Here is a 14,973-nt window from a genome sequence, read left to right as displayed (position 1 = left end):
AATAAGTGATAGAACAATATTTTCCCAACTGTTAGTAATAGGTTGTCATTATATTCCCCAGAGGGACTTTCACATAACACAAGATGGGTCTTGTGGTTTGGAGCCCTTCTTGTAAAAACATGGATGTGTGCAGCTAGCTCACTCAGTTTAAATACAAATCCTACATCAGCCTGTTCCAAAATAACTGAAGTTAATGAGAAAGTAAAATTGTGGAGAGTATCAAGCCAGACTAAAAGAGGTCATGAAGTTAAACAAGCCACCACCACTGGTAGCAGACACAAGCATCAACCTCACACTCAAGGTCACCATCAACTCAGATTGTTGCAGCCAACCAGATGCTGGGCTCTCCTTCTCCACCAGAAATGTGGTCTGCTTCATCTCATGCTCCGTTGGCCAAATGTATCATGCTCGAGCTGCTCACCCTTGGCTGAGAGCTGTGGGATAAGAGCCCTTTTGCTCATGCCCTTGCTAGGCATGAGGTTTAAGTATGATACATGGAGATCTGGGAGAAAGGGTGGGGATAGTCTTCCCTGCTGAATCTCTTTCTACTAACACACCAGCCCCACTTTCACTTATTCATGCTGATATAATTTATTTATTGGGCTCAGGAGTGTAACATGCTACATCACTGAAACTGCACCTGTCCTTCCTAACGGGAGTATATGTATATAATACATAGTACTTGAACAAAGTATTTGTTCTCTTTGCTGCCTGAAAGGATCATTATGCAGATGGGGGTGGGGAAGAGAACAGCCATTGGTTCTATCTTACTGAGGCATTGTTGTAAAGCTGGTGGGGAATACATTTGCAGAAAAAGATGTTGTGAAGTGCACAACTCCCTGAAACCAGGAAAAAGCCAGGGCACAGGCACCTTATTCTGTTCCCTACTGTTCTCCACCCACCCCACTTTCAGATCAAAAAGTAATGTTTCTCAGCTATACGCATGACCGTGTGAAACTGCCTGGAAAATTCAGAGCTCATCTTTCTTAGGAAATGGTCTGATGGGAAATGGCAAGAGCTGAAGGGATGCGTCTCAGGAAGAGACTCAGGCTACATATAAATATATATAAAAACAGAAATTGGGTTTGTTTGTTTTTAAAACCCACTGTGGCATGAGCCCAGCTTTCCTCATCCTCCTTTCAGATGGCATACATTCCTGTCTCCACAATGAATGCTGATTTTCTCACAGGTTTGGTTTCTCCCCTCATGTTTCTTTGTTGTTATTGCTGTACAAAATGTTGTTTATATGATTATACATTTATACAACCATATGGCATCTGAATTTGTTTCATTTGTATGTATGTATGTTTGCTTGCTTCCTTACTTGTTTGCTCAGAAATGTGAAAAGCTGCTCCAGGGTGAGGTGTACTTATTTACATTTCCTTTTGTTTCTACAGGTCGGTATGTTCACATGTCTCCTATGAATGTAAATCTTAAAGCCTATACCTGAGAATGCCAATACTAGTACTACTCAAGAAAATAAAGTAGTATGAATATAGTAAAAAGATGATTTAATGCTCCTGTTCATTGCCTGGCACTGATTAGCTAGCCTGGAGGGACCATTGTCACGAGACAGTTGCAGTGGTGCACATGTTTCTAGATAAAGCAATTCACGGCAGGGACCTAGCCTGTCACATCTGTTTTGAGACATCTGCCCTAAGGAGAGGTTAAACAAAAGTTTGCATTTTTCAGGGCTGAGCTTCTTCACTGGCAACTTTTCTCTTTCCTCCTTAGGCATGTACACAGGTTCCAGCACTAACCACAATGGACCGTCACCTGGTCTCCTGCCACCATCTCATGATGTACCTGCAAAACAACATATGCTTGAGTCCGCCCTCACCAGTTCACACCATCATATGTCACCCATAGAAGGCACCAGAGAAGGGTATGTTGCCTAGGAATGTGTTTTTAATGCAGTCCAATGTTTGACAGATGAATGTGTGTTGATGCATGTATGCAGTTGTAAGCCAGTTGCAGCTAATATATTTGGATTGTGGAAATAGCCCCCCACTGGCATTAGAGCAGTGTGGAGTGTTTTTCTCTCCAGGGCTACAGCCACTCCATTCCATTCTCCCTCCCCACAACAGCCTGTCAGCATTCTGTGCCCACTGAGCATGCTCTCCTCTTGGTGGGCTGTTTGCAGGATCCTTTCTCCAGGTGGGTTTTTGAGGGAACATACTTGTGCACATTAGAATACAGTGGTACCTCAGGTTACAGACTCTTCAGGTTACAGACTCCACTAACCCAGAAATAGTACCTCAGGTTAAGAACTTTGCTTCAGGATGAGAACAGAAATTGCGCGGGGGGCCCATTAGCTAAAGTGGTACCTCAGGTTAAGAACAGTTTCAGGTTAAGAACGGACCTCCAGAATGAATTAAGTTCTCAACCCAAGGTACCACTGTATTGATTATCTCCACTGATTTCTAGGTGCAGTTCTGACTCCCCCTCTCCCCCCCCCCCGGAATGTTTTAAAATGGCTTCTCAGGAAATGGCCTATCCAGACAATGAGACTGTCCTCTGTACCCTTTTTATATCCATGTGTTTCTCCCTTTGGCCTCCTTCTCCAGCCACCCACTTTCACTCCCCCTTCCACACAGTTTCCAGGGTTTACTCTCTCTCGGTCAGCATTCCTTGGCATTGAGTTTTCACTGGGATGTTTTGGAGGCTTTCTCCCCTTTGTCCTCTCCCTGCAAACTCCTGATTTACCCTGAATCTGCTGGTACTTTGCCCTGGTAGGTGATGCTGTTCTGGGTACATACGCCAAGGCCTGAATTGGAAATAGAGGAAATGATCATAGAATCATAGTTGGAATGGATCTCAAGTGTCATCTAGTCCAGCCCCCTGCAATGCAGGAATATTCAGCTGTCCCATATGGGGATCGAACATGCAACCTGGGCATTCTTAGGACCACACTGAATCAAACAGGATTGCTCTGACCCTTTCCTAAATTTAAGAAATTTAAGAACCAAGCAACTCTGTTCCCAGATCATTGGGAGGGTGGAGGGGGCTTGATGTTGCAATCATGTCCAGATATCTAATAGGGATTTATGAGAATCCACTGCCAGGCCGCAGCTCTTGAGAGGGTCCTGTCACCTGCCTCAGGATCCCATCACTCCTTGGAACCTTGTGTTCTCCCATATCACTTTAAGGGATGATCTTTTCTACCATATGAGAATTATTGGCTTAATGACTTGGCATCTGCTCAATGGTGAGGAATACATGAATGTATCTTGGGAATTACATGAATTTCTTCTTTGGTGAGAAATAAGCATATATAAACTTTAAATGACATTTCTGAGAATGGTGACACTTTAGTGTGGTAGAATTGTTTTATAAACTTCAAACCTTTATTTTTATTTCTAATTAAAAAACAAGATAGTAATTGTACATAAATAAATTGTGAAATAAATTGCACTTTATGAAATATTTTTGATACAATGGACAACTAATAAAACTGTACTTGTGGGACAGACTGTATCCCACACATGCATAGGAACTGATTTGGACTTTCAACAGCCCTATTTCAGATAAACCATTTTTCACAATCTGTTGCTTGGCTATGCACTGCTAATTTATTCCTTCCCATTGAAGCAGTCTCCATTTTGGTTAAGTCAGTTCCTATTGTGTGGAATGAACTTAGCCAAATGATTCAAGTTTTTATTTAATGTCCCACTATAAGCTTCAGTTGCAAGGGATGCCCTCCAGATGTTTTGTCCTACAACTCCCATCATCCCTAGCTAACAGGACCAGTGGTCAGGGATGATGGGAATTGTAGTCCAAAACATCTGGAGGGCCGAAGGTTGGGGATGCCTGTATTGGTATTTACTGGCGGCTTTGGTCACAAGTAGATTAAAAAGGGGGGGGGGGGTTTACTAGCCATGTCATGGAAGAGCATGCTAATCTATTACATTCCAATGTTTGGGTACTTAAGCAAAGCAAACAGTATAATGAAAAGTCACACCTTATCAATGTTTATTCATAAGTAAGTCACACCAAAGTCTGTTTAGGATTGCAGCCTATCATTAACCTAATACAAGAGTAATAGCATAAGCCTTTGTGCATCTACTCAGAAGTAAACTCAACTATGTTCAATGGAACTTACTCCCACGTAAATGTGTATAGGATTGAAATCTAAAATAATGAAAAGGCTCTAGCTATGATGCAAACCTTTGAAAACTAACTATGAAATTTCATCATAGTATGTTTACATGCTTATTTTAAAACTGTGTTACCTAATTTTGTCATATGGTGATTTGATTGTTGGTGGTATATTTTGACCAGCATTAAAACTGCAAAGTAATTGTAGTGTTAAATATATTATCAGCAAATGTACTAAAATATACATTTTATTTTTTTTAATAGCCTTTAGTTTAACTGCAGGGTTTCAAATCTAAATAATATCTCTAATACATTGTGAGCTATATTATTGTGGAAAATCAAATTAGACTTGAATTGGCCTCAATATGGGACTACCCATATGTACTTAAGGACCCTATTTATTTTTGGCTAGGGGTTCTTGGCAGTGGCAGATTGAAAAATATTGAATATTGGTTTTAAATGTTTTGCTACTTAAATTGTGTGTGCGGATTTTATTTTGTTCATTGTTGCCTGTTGTTCTAACCCACCCTATGACCTCCAGGCAAAGATCAGAATATAAATCTTAGTTTAATATAATGTAAAGAAATCAGATCTTTGTGCATAGAGATTAAGTTTGGCTTGTGATGGGATGACTGTGTGTGCCAGCATTTATTTTGAGAGTATATGATAATCTTACACCTAATATTACTTATGCATACTAAGACTACATATACACCATACATTTAAGGTGCAATTCCCTCCCTCAAGAACCTTGGAAACTGTCGTTTGTTGAGGATAACAACTACTCCTACTTTATTATTTATATGCCAGCCATCTGACTGGGTTGCCCTAGCCACTCCTGGCAGCTTACAGCAAAATATAAAAACACAATGAAACATCAAAATCTTCCTTATACAGGGCTGCCTTCAGTTGTTTTCTAACAGTCAAATAGTTATCTGATGCTGGGAAGTGTAGCTCTGTGAGGGATAAACTACAACTCCCAGGATTCTTTGAGGGGATGCTTTAAATATATGCGCACACACAATTGACCTTGTTTGTTGGCTTATCAACAAAAGAATACACATTCAGTGCAATTTGGCAACTGAAATTTTACACTTTGTCAGTTAATTGTAGCGAAGGGAACATGAAGAACATGTAGCTCTCCATATCTTGCTGGACTGCAACTCCCATTCTCCTTTACCATTGGCCATGACAACTGCGGGTGATGAGAGTTGGAGTGCAACATATGGAGGGCACAAGTTCCCAACCTTGCTGTAGTGCACCTGCATTCCCTCAGATAAAAATGTATATGGCACAAATTAAATAAAAACCCATCACTATCCTTTTTTATGCAAGCTGCTATACACTTCTGGCAAGCCTGCAATGTTTTGCCTCATTCATCACCTATCTCAGCCTCCATGTTTAAGTACATGTACAGAATTTCTACACTGTGAACCAATGTGATGACAAGGTTGGATTCCTGGGTTTAAGTCTTTGGGACGGACCAAAATGATTGCTATCAAAAAACCGTAATGATTGAGTCATCAAATATGGGAGAAGCCAAAAGCTACAAGAAGCAGAGCACAAGAAGTCTACTCACGTTTGACAGAAAGACTAAGATTTTGATTTAGAACCTTTTTAAAACAAAAAAAGCCCTTGTTATACCATTCTTTGCCAAAGTCAATAACAAGTGCAGCTCTCAGTTTTCCCAAATGGTTTGCTAAGACATTTAAATAGTTTGACAAAAATTATTTAATTTACTTGAAAATGTTCTAACAAAATCTGACTTCATTACCAAATATATTTACCCTGGCTACATATGAGATGTATAATATTTTTTTCTCTTCAATAAAGAAGTGTGTGAAGTGTACAGAATGCTGGATCAAGTAATTTTATACTAATTTATATTAATATTAATTAAAGGAGAAGTGTTTGATTTAGAAATATTTTGGCATATAGAAAGTGGACCTTGTCATGATCCAGTTTTTTTTTTAAATGTTTCAGGTAGTGAAGTGTTATTTTAGCATTAGTTACAACACTCACCATAAATAATGACAAGCTCTGTTTAATTTCACCAGTTGTGAAGATAGTAAAATTTGATTTGTGGCAGCCTGAAGATGGAAAAACAACACGGCATCTTAAGAGTTGTCTGCACTAAAAAAAGTTTACAGCTATATGTGTGGTGTAGAATATAGTGTGCATGTACTAGTAAGTATATCTTGTGTCCACAAACTGTTATGTCTCCCACAGGTCTCAATGCTGGTCCCAGCTTGCTCATTTTGACTAGATATGTTGAACTGTTTTTGTAGAACACTCTTCATAGAATAACAAGAGTTGGGAAGGGGCTAGATAGACATCTTTAGCAAGGAAGGAACCCGCCACATACCAACTTTTAGCATATGAATCCAGATATTCTAGGTCATAGCGTGTCATTGCTGAAGAGTGGGTGTGTTTCAAAAGGCATCTGCAAAGCAAATTTATTTAGGTGATTCCAGTAAGGAAGACAAATCTACTGGTTTTTTCTAGGGGACAAAAAACTTGTGTTAAATATCCACGTTATCTTGGCTATAATTGTGCTATTTTTCAATTGGTGAGTGACATTTGAATTTTTGCACTCTTGTATGTGGGATAGCCATTGAATATTAGGAATATTAAGTACAGTACAGTGGTATCTCAGGTTACAAACACTTCAGGTTACAAACGCTTCGGGTTACAGACTCCACTAATCTGGAAGTAGTACCTCGGGTTAAGAACTTTACGTCAGGATGAGAACAGAAATTGTGCGGTGGTGCAGCAGGCCCCATTGGCTAAAGTGGTACCTCAGATTAAGAACCGTTTCTGATTAAGAATGGACCTCCAGAACGAATTAAGTTCTTAACCAGAGGTACCACTGTATATTAATTTGCATTCTTCTACTAAAGGTTTGGCAGCAGCTTTGTACTGTAAGGTTCTTGTTTGTGTGGATAGTGTAAGAGTGGTTTGTGGAAAAAACACATATACTACTTTTAGGTACACACATTTGATTTAGTGTAGTGTTAAATATTTATTGAGCTTTGGTGCATATCAACTATGCAGCATTTCAGAGTGATAAACCTTTCAAAGTTGGATTCTAATAAGAAGGATTCAGGAAAATTTTTTATCATGGAATGACCGCTCCCCACTTAAAAAACGGGGGGCGCCCTTTGCGTGGACGCGCGCAGCCCTGGATCTGGAGTGGGCCCATCAACATAGGCTTTGCCTTCCCTCAGGTGGGATACCTGGAGGTCCCCGCCTACCCCAGTGAGTTGTCCAATCCCACCTGGGGGAAGTGTTGCCAGGGAAACCAGGCCAGGTAGGGGGAGGGATTACCTGCCCACACAATAGAGGGTGGATTTCTACGTTCGACACAGATGTGTGGAAGAGAGCAAAGTGTTGTAGGAGAGGACTAGTCTCAATAGTGAACAGCAATGCTGGATATTTTTGAGGGGAACCACAGAGTTGAAGGGGGCCTTGCAGCCATCTAACCCAACCCCCCAATTAATGCAGGAAATCCAGAGCGAGAAGCATCTTCAAAAGATGGTTGTCCACCCTTTGCTTGAAGACCTTCAGAGAGAGAGCCTCACCTCTGGGGTAATGAGTGCTGCTATAGGCTAGACTGAGATAGTGACTGGCCCAGTGTTACCCTGTGAACTTCAATGCTCAACTACACCACACTGACTTTTTCACCTGTGGTTGCCCTTCTGGGTTCCACCGCTGCCCTCCCCCCATAAAATTATAGCCATAGTGAAATTTCCTGCATATAAAGGCCTGTCCTTGTGCAAAATAAACTACTTGTTTAATTTTTATTGGGTGCAGAATTTTGCTTTTAGGGCAGAATTTAGGTTATGTTGGTGCAGAGTTTTCCCTACAGACAACATGCAGTTCTGGCAACAAATATTGACAACATTCAATATTGCTAAAATTGAGGTGTCCCACTTTTTTGTAATAATAAAGTAAAAGGAAACTGTTGAAAAGTATAACTTTGGTAGCATCCAGCACCTTCTTTAAAGTTGCATTCATGTGTGAAAGATGTAGAACTGATTCTGTTCCTCCTTCAACTTGAAAAACTTTTACCCCCCCCCCTTTAAAAGATAAACTTGTCAGACTAGTTTTGAGTTTTATTTCAAATTTGGTTAACTTCTGCATGTCAATCCATGTTGATATTTTGTGCACTGTGACCCATTTGGTTTTTTGCAAATTCAAGTGGCCGGTGTATCTGTGCTGAACTACAAGGGAGTCAAAAATATCCTGTTGAAGTTGAATGACAGAAGAATTCCTGGTTATTCTGATCTTGGTAGCAATTGCTTCCTTTGCTAGCTCTTGAGCCGAGCAGTCATTGTTCACGGAGAGGATAGAAGCATATTGCTGAGTTTCTGTTGAGTTCCAGTATAATGTAGTAGAGCATTCAAGTATCCAAGAGTAAACTTATTGCTGCATGCTTACACATTAATGTAAAACTATAAAATAGAACAGTTCTTTGGGAGAGTAAACTACAATGACTGATTTAGTATTGTGCTGTTGAAGGAATCCTGCATATTCTGTAAAATAAGGCAAAGGCACCTGGGACTGATTAGTAGCAAAGTTCACCAAACTTCAGATAGAGGGTCCCCCCCCCCTAAAAACTGAACGGTTTAACTATTTCCTGAGCTTGTGTTGACAGAAATTCCCCGAGGGTAGGGCCCAGAAAAGAAACACGTGGCACGAAACTGGGCATCGTCCAGAAACTAGATTAGTAGAGCTTTGCACATCATTTTTAATATTATTGGAAGAGATGAAAATCGATGTTAACCTTTTCTCTTTCTTTTCATTTTGCTTTGGTCTTTTGATCCTGTAGCTGACTTGAGAGGTTATTTTTTAAATATAATTTGAGTGATCAGAGTGCAGTTTTTATAAATGAGGCATTTTGCGTTTATTTGTTATAGTTTACTGGTATAGTATTATTTTACTTAAAGCTTGTTTACACAATCATGGAAAATATACGTCCTGAGGTGTCTAATTTATGGCTCCTACCCTGAACTAACAATTTGGTACGGTGCTTGTTTACATAATCAAGGAATCCTATCATGCTTTTGCCACACCTCCTTGCACAGTAATTTAGGACAACGGTAGATCACACCAGTTAGCTCTGAATTGCGAACTCTGGGAAAATACCATATTGCAGTGCTTACAATTTCTTATGGACAACTATGTCAGTAACATTCAAGTCGGGGAAACAGTTCTTGATCCCCCCCCCCCCGAATTCCATTCTGCTTCATTCAATCTTGCCTATACTTCATGACTGCATAAACAAATTTGAGGCACAAACCAATTAACTGATCCTTATACCAAGATGAGTAGTTCTGTAAAAGAGTCCTTAAAGTTTCCCCTTGGCTGGTTATCAAAAAATGGTCTGTAGTTTTTACAAATTTTGATATTTCCCTTTGGCATCCTAAAATCTTAAGTATTACAGTTAAGCATAAACATTTGACAAGTTTCTGACATTTACCCTAAACTTTCTCTCTCTCACACACACAAAATTAATGTGGCACCTCCTGGTCCACCTTCTGCACCTCTCAGAGTACACTGTTTATACTGTCATGTAGACCACTGATGTGAGTGGCTGACATGCCAGCAAATGGTAGGTTATAATGTATGAATCGGCCCTTAGTCTCTGAGGTTTTACTATACTTTTGCATTTCTTTGTGTTAGCATTCAATGAATAATCACCCTCCATGTCAACATTTATTATATGCTATTTGACAGTACTTGATAAATGGTTTGAAGTACAGACAAGCACCACATCACAAAACATTTTGGAATTTATTTGAGATAAAGTACAGATGGACTGAACTCTGGATCTGATCTTCTTCCTGCTGAGATGGATGGAAGAAATATTGGGATCCATTGTTTAGCAGAGGAATTTGACAGTCAAAGCTGTCCTTCCAAAACAACAACAAAGTGAGGCTGTTCATATTGGAAACATCCCTGTCTCTGTTGTGGTCGTATTTTACCCCAAGTATAAGTAAAAGAGAAGTGGATTTCTCTTGAGTTTCAGTTTTATATTCTCTTAAAGTAGTTACCAATTACACATGCTGTACTGTATTTTCTGTTGTCAGGAATACATTAAATAAGATTAGCTAACTGTAAAGCAAGATGAGTGCCGCAACCCCAGAGTGGTCTGCGACTGGACTAACTGTCAGGGTTCCTTTGCCTTTACCTTTTTAGAGCGATAAAAGGCTTACCTTTTCATCATTTTAGTCTTTAATGGCTTTGGAATAGTTTATTCTGTCAACCCATTTACCGGGAAGATTTTAAAAGTAAAATAAAATCTGAGACATTATTTATTACAAAATACGTACATTGCCTCTTCTCAATGCAGGGCATTGGAACACAGGAAACTGCCTTAAACCGAGCCAGACCATTGGTCCAGCTAGCTCAGTACAGCCTACAATGACTGGAAGTAGCACTCCAGGGTTTCAGCCAGGAGGCTTATACAAAAATGAAAACAACGAAACCATTTCAAAAACAAATTCTTGTTTTTTAAAGCTAGGAATGGCTGAAGATGACTCTGAGAACCTGGGTCAGACCAGTTATCAAGCAGAAGATGTACGTATAAAGTTTGTCTATACCTACCTTCCAAAAGATGTAAAAAGAGCCTTGCTGGATCAGACAATCTGACTCAGCAGCCTCTCTTCAAACTGGACAACCCAATGCCTATGGGAAACTTGAAGCAGTATATGCTTTCCCACTTATGTTGGTATTAGAGGCATACTTTGTTCCAACTCAGTGCAGCCAGCCTACTTCTGATTAGATATGCGTAGGATTGTGCTGTAAACTTCAGTTGGAATTGGATGACCATTGCCATTTCACACATCCTGCTCTAGGCATCCACACACCTTGCTGAGACAAATGTGTCCCCTCATCTGCATGACAGTGCTTATCCAAGGCATATTGGACTGATACAGTGTGCTGTTCAATGATGGTGGTGATTCATATCCAGCACCATCAGTTATTTCACTTGATTTGTTGTGCTGTACCTCATATGGATTTATTGTCCATGGCTGCATCTGGATCAGGGTTCTTACAATCTTTCAGTGTATGGAACACCTAAAATATTTTTACAGGTACACCTAAATGTGTCAGACATGTAACTAAAAATGTGTGTTGTACAGTTACCGTAATCAGAGTTAGGATTGTGTTCCCTGCTGTATAGTATTAGAAAACCTGAGTTTGCAGCTGAATAATTTGTGTACTGTATGGTCTTTTAAAATCCATTTGTAGAATGCTCCAAAGAATCCCTAATGTATCCACCACAATACCTTTCTTTTCCCACTTCAGAGCATATTGTGTCAGGCACAGAAGGTCTAGTTGGAGGTGTCTCCTGCCTAAATTTTGGGTGGAACACCCTTAATGAAGTATTGCATCCACTCACATATCTCTGTGCTATAGTGATTCCCTGCATAGAACACTGAAAGACTTTAAATTATCAGAACACCTGAGTGGAATCAGGGGTAACTTTCCCTGCCAAAGGTATATGAGACAACGCTAGCAATATCAAATAATTAGGCAGCCGATCTGCCCGTGAGTTTGACCTCATGATCTACAAGGATGGAAGCAAAGAAAACACATAATCTGTAGAATAAATGCCATACTGTACTTGCATCCATATAGCTGGCAAAACGTGTAACATATTATTCTTGGTTTACACATTGCTTATATAAATCTAACACAGATGCCTCACTCTTCTGCTCTGCCCGTGCCATTCAAACCAGACAAATTCTGGGAAGGGTTTCACTTAAATGCTACTCTTTCACACACAATTCCTAACAAAATGAATAAGGTTTTCAACAGAGCATGGATTGCATGGTGGATTTTGCCCTATGGTTTCAAGTAGCTAACTGAAACATGATCAAAAGTACTTTCCACAAGTTCTTTCGCCAGTTGTCTCCACCCTAAGATACATGGGGATGCCTAAGGCATCAGTGTCATAAACATTCACATTGTTAGGACACTTTATGGCCCTCCCTATGAGGAGAGCCTTTACAGGATAGTGAATGGTGATAGGTTTCTCAGTTAGAACGTTCATTCATTATGCAAATCTCTGGACTCTTCAAATCTTCAAACATTCTTGCTGACTACTGTGATCTTCTACAACAATCCAAGCCAGGGCTAGCTTCACTGTGGCTTCTGATTGGATCGTATGTGGTCTCCCTTCTGCCTTGTTGGTGTCTTATATTTGGCAATGTGCTTGAAAGCTCAGCAGTGGAGACAGGTACCATTCAATGAACTTGCTCATGAATTAATACACACACCTGCTTTATTTCAAACATGACTGTGGAATACTTGTTACCTGCATGATTATCTTTTGTACTAAATGCATCAGTAGGAAGCAGCCCTCAGCCTTTTGAAGTTTTTAGTAAGTTGCTTTTGGGCCAGTGGTGGGACAAATAATAATAATACTGGGGTTGTGTGCAAAGAAGGAAGCTCAGCTCTTGCAACTGGAAAACAAACCAGCTCAGGCATTTTTGATCAATTAAAAGCTCAATGCATTCTAAAAGGATGAAGTGCTCCTATGCTATGAGAGGTAGATGCAATGTACTCTGTAACTCTTGTCAGTATAACTTTTGCAAGTGATTGGAGATTTGGGACTCAGCTATACAGCTGTAAATAAAACATTTTAAGTGTGTTGTAAAGTGCAATATACAAATGTGAAACTAGATGGCGATGGTGAGCTATTGCTAATTCAATATATTTTTCAAAACTTTTTTTAAAAAGCATTTTCACAGCGTTTTTTTATATGTGTGTAGATTCCACCTTGGTTTTTAAAAGTATATTTCTGTTAAGCTATTTTTGTGGTTGCTATCATGTCGCACAGACAGGTTTATTGTTATTAATACTGTACTTTTAACTTTACATGAATTGTAAGTAAAATTCACACACACACACACACACACACACACACACACACACACTAAAGCTACACTTGCCCAAGTGTTTTATGCACTCAATGATATGGGATCAAGTTTATCATCTCTCTCGCTCTTCCTTCTTGTTCTAGGATTGTTCCAAATATTCATCCTCCTCTCGTTAGTCCATTGAAAACCATAGTTGCTCCTCCCCTACTTCCGAAACACAGCTCCCCATCATCACACAGCCAATCTCCAAGTGGGCAGCACTTCTCAGCAAATAAAACACATACGCAATTTCAAAACCAGTCTGCACAGCAGGGACCACAAGGTAATTCTATACTATGTTCATGCATATGTGTGTGCGTGTGTTGATGCACAGTGCGTACAAGAAATGCCAAATGTGTGTGCAGATTCATTTAAAGAGCTGACCAAAAAGGGGATAGTGCACCATGCTGCTTGTCCTGACATCATGGTGCCATGACTTATGCTGTGAAGTGGAATAGAAATAGTAGGAACATGTTCAGTATGGTGCCATTAGTACAACCCATTATAGACGAGAAGGGTTTGAGGCTGCTATTCTTGTCAGCAGCTAAATGTTCCTCATAATGTTTAGTTACGTCTGGAACGTCTGCTAATATTTTCATTGACGCTCTGCATTGTTTGATTGGTTACAGTGCTTACTTACATTAAGGCAGCAAATGGCAACTGCACCACATTTATTCTGTATTGAAAGCACTTCATCTTCTGCAGTATGAAAGAGGAACGCTATAATTAACAGTGGCATAATGGGCTGTAATCTGTGATCAATGATAACTATTCATGACTGGTAGAAGCAGCCACCCCTGACAAGCTAATGCAGTGTCAACCAAGTGCTTTGTATAGGTTTTGAAGCGTACAAATGAAGTAGGAGCTTAAATATGGATGTGGAAACTGTGATAGTGTGTGTTCTGTTTAGTGCTGCCAAATTTCCATGTATTGCAATGGAAGGTGCCCTTTCAACAAGACAGAGCTCTTTTGAAAATGTGGACATCCAATGTGAAATGTTTTTATCTTTGTTGGCCTTAGTACTACAGGTGACAGCTGCCTAGACTTTGGGAAAGGGTATGTCCTGTGTATAAGCTAGCACAAAAGAGCAACACACAGGGGAAATCCCCACTCCATCTGAGCCCATTTCCAATTATATACCTGTCCCCACCATTGCCCATTTGATTTGGGTACAAGCAGGGCTACTAGCAGTCATGTGGTCTTACACAAGATGTATAAGGCTCAAGCTCAGTTAGCTGCGGAAATTTCCTGAGTTTAGTATTTTTTTGACTAGTTCAGGTCTGTGTGGCTCAAGCAAGGCCACAACAAGCATCAGCAAATGACAGTATCAAATCAAAAATGATAGTAAACATTAACAGTTTATCATCAACAAAGGATAAACATAAACATCTAGAGTAGATTAAGCCAAAATCCACAAGTCTTGAAACTAGGCTTATAAGCAAACCTAAATCCGTTTAACGTTATCTTTGCTTTAAAAAAATGGAAATAAAGTGTAATTTTACACTAATTAGCAAAACTACAAACAAAATATGTTGTATAACATAAAACATCCTATAGTTAAGTATATCCAAAACATTACAAAACCATGTTTTATATCTGGAAACAACTCATTTCTCCTGCTATAGTCAACAAAAGGGTTCATGTTATGAATGTAAGTTGTCACTGGGTTGTGACCTGGCCCATTCATGCATCAGGCACCGACTTCCACAATGAAGCTTCTCCCTCTCCCCTGCAGCCCTCTGTGTGCCCTCAAAATCTAATCCTGATGGTTTGGGAGACTGTCTGGAGCAGATTTTGGGGGCACACGGGGAAAGAGGAAGTATGGTTGCAGAAGTGGATACAACCAATTTCATATTTTTCTTTAAATCTGATATAGTGCCTCAGTTTAACCACTGAGGCAAATTTGCACAATTTTTCTATCCATTCTTTAGGATATATCATTGAA

The 14,973-nt window shown here is 39.7% G+C and overlaps 2 protein-coding genes across 12 annotated transcripts in view; one reads left to right on the top strand and one right to left on the bottom strand.

The window, feature by feature from the left end:
• LOC309344499 (doublesex- and mab-3-related transcription factor 2-like) overlaps positions 1–14,973 on the bottom strand; it is a 75,588-nt gene that overhangs the window by 26,241 nt on the left and 34,374 nt on the right. The window contains exons 5-6 of one of the 8 annotated variants that reach the window (XR_014157752.1): positions 5,678–5,711; positions 1,792–1,806 (exon numbers count right to left, since the gene is read on the bottom strand). The exons of 5 other annotated variants lie outside the window; for them this stretch is intronic. The gene's annotated coding sequence lies outside the window, so the exon portion shown is untranslated. Of the gene's footprint in view, positions 1–1,100; positions 1,807–2,729; positions 2,768–5,677; positions 5,712–14,973 lie in introns of those variants that run through there. 2 more of the 8 variants (XM_081866920.1, XM_081866924.1) reach the window with 2 other exon arrangements.
• Positions 1–14,973, top strand: part of GLIS1 (GLIS family zinc finger 1) — a 197,116-nt gene that overhangs the window by 170,036 nt on the left and 12,107 nt on the right. For all 4 annotated transcript variants that reach the window (XM_081866877.1, XM_081866878.1, XM_081866876.1 and 1 more), the window contains 2 exons: positions 1,735–1,885; positions 13,133–13,311. In XM_081866877.1, the coding sequence (XP_081723003.1) occupies positions 1,735–1,885; positions 13,133–13,311 (330 nt within the window). The remainder of the gene's footprint in view (positions 1–1,734; positions 1,886–13,132; positions 13,312–14,973) is intronic.

This window comes from Podarcis erhardii, assembly GCF_964252035.2.
Source record: "Podarcis erhardii genome assembly, chromosome: 6".
Classification (NCBI taxonomy): Eukaryota; Metazoa; Chordata; class Lepidosauria; order Squamata; family Lacertidae; genus Podarcis; species Podarcis erhardii.
Note: the sequence above shows the minus strand (reverse complement) of the source record. Positions and strands in the feature narration are given on the sequence as shown.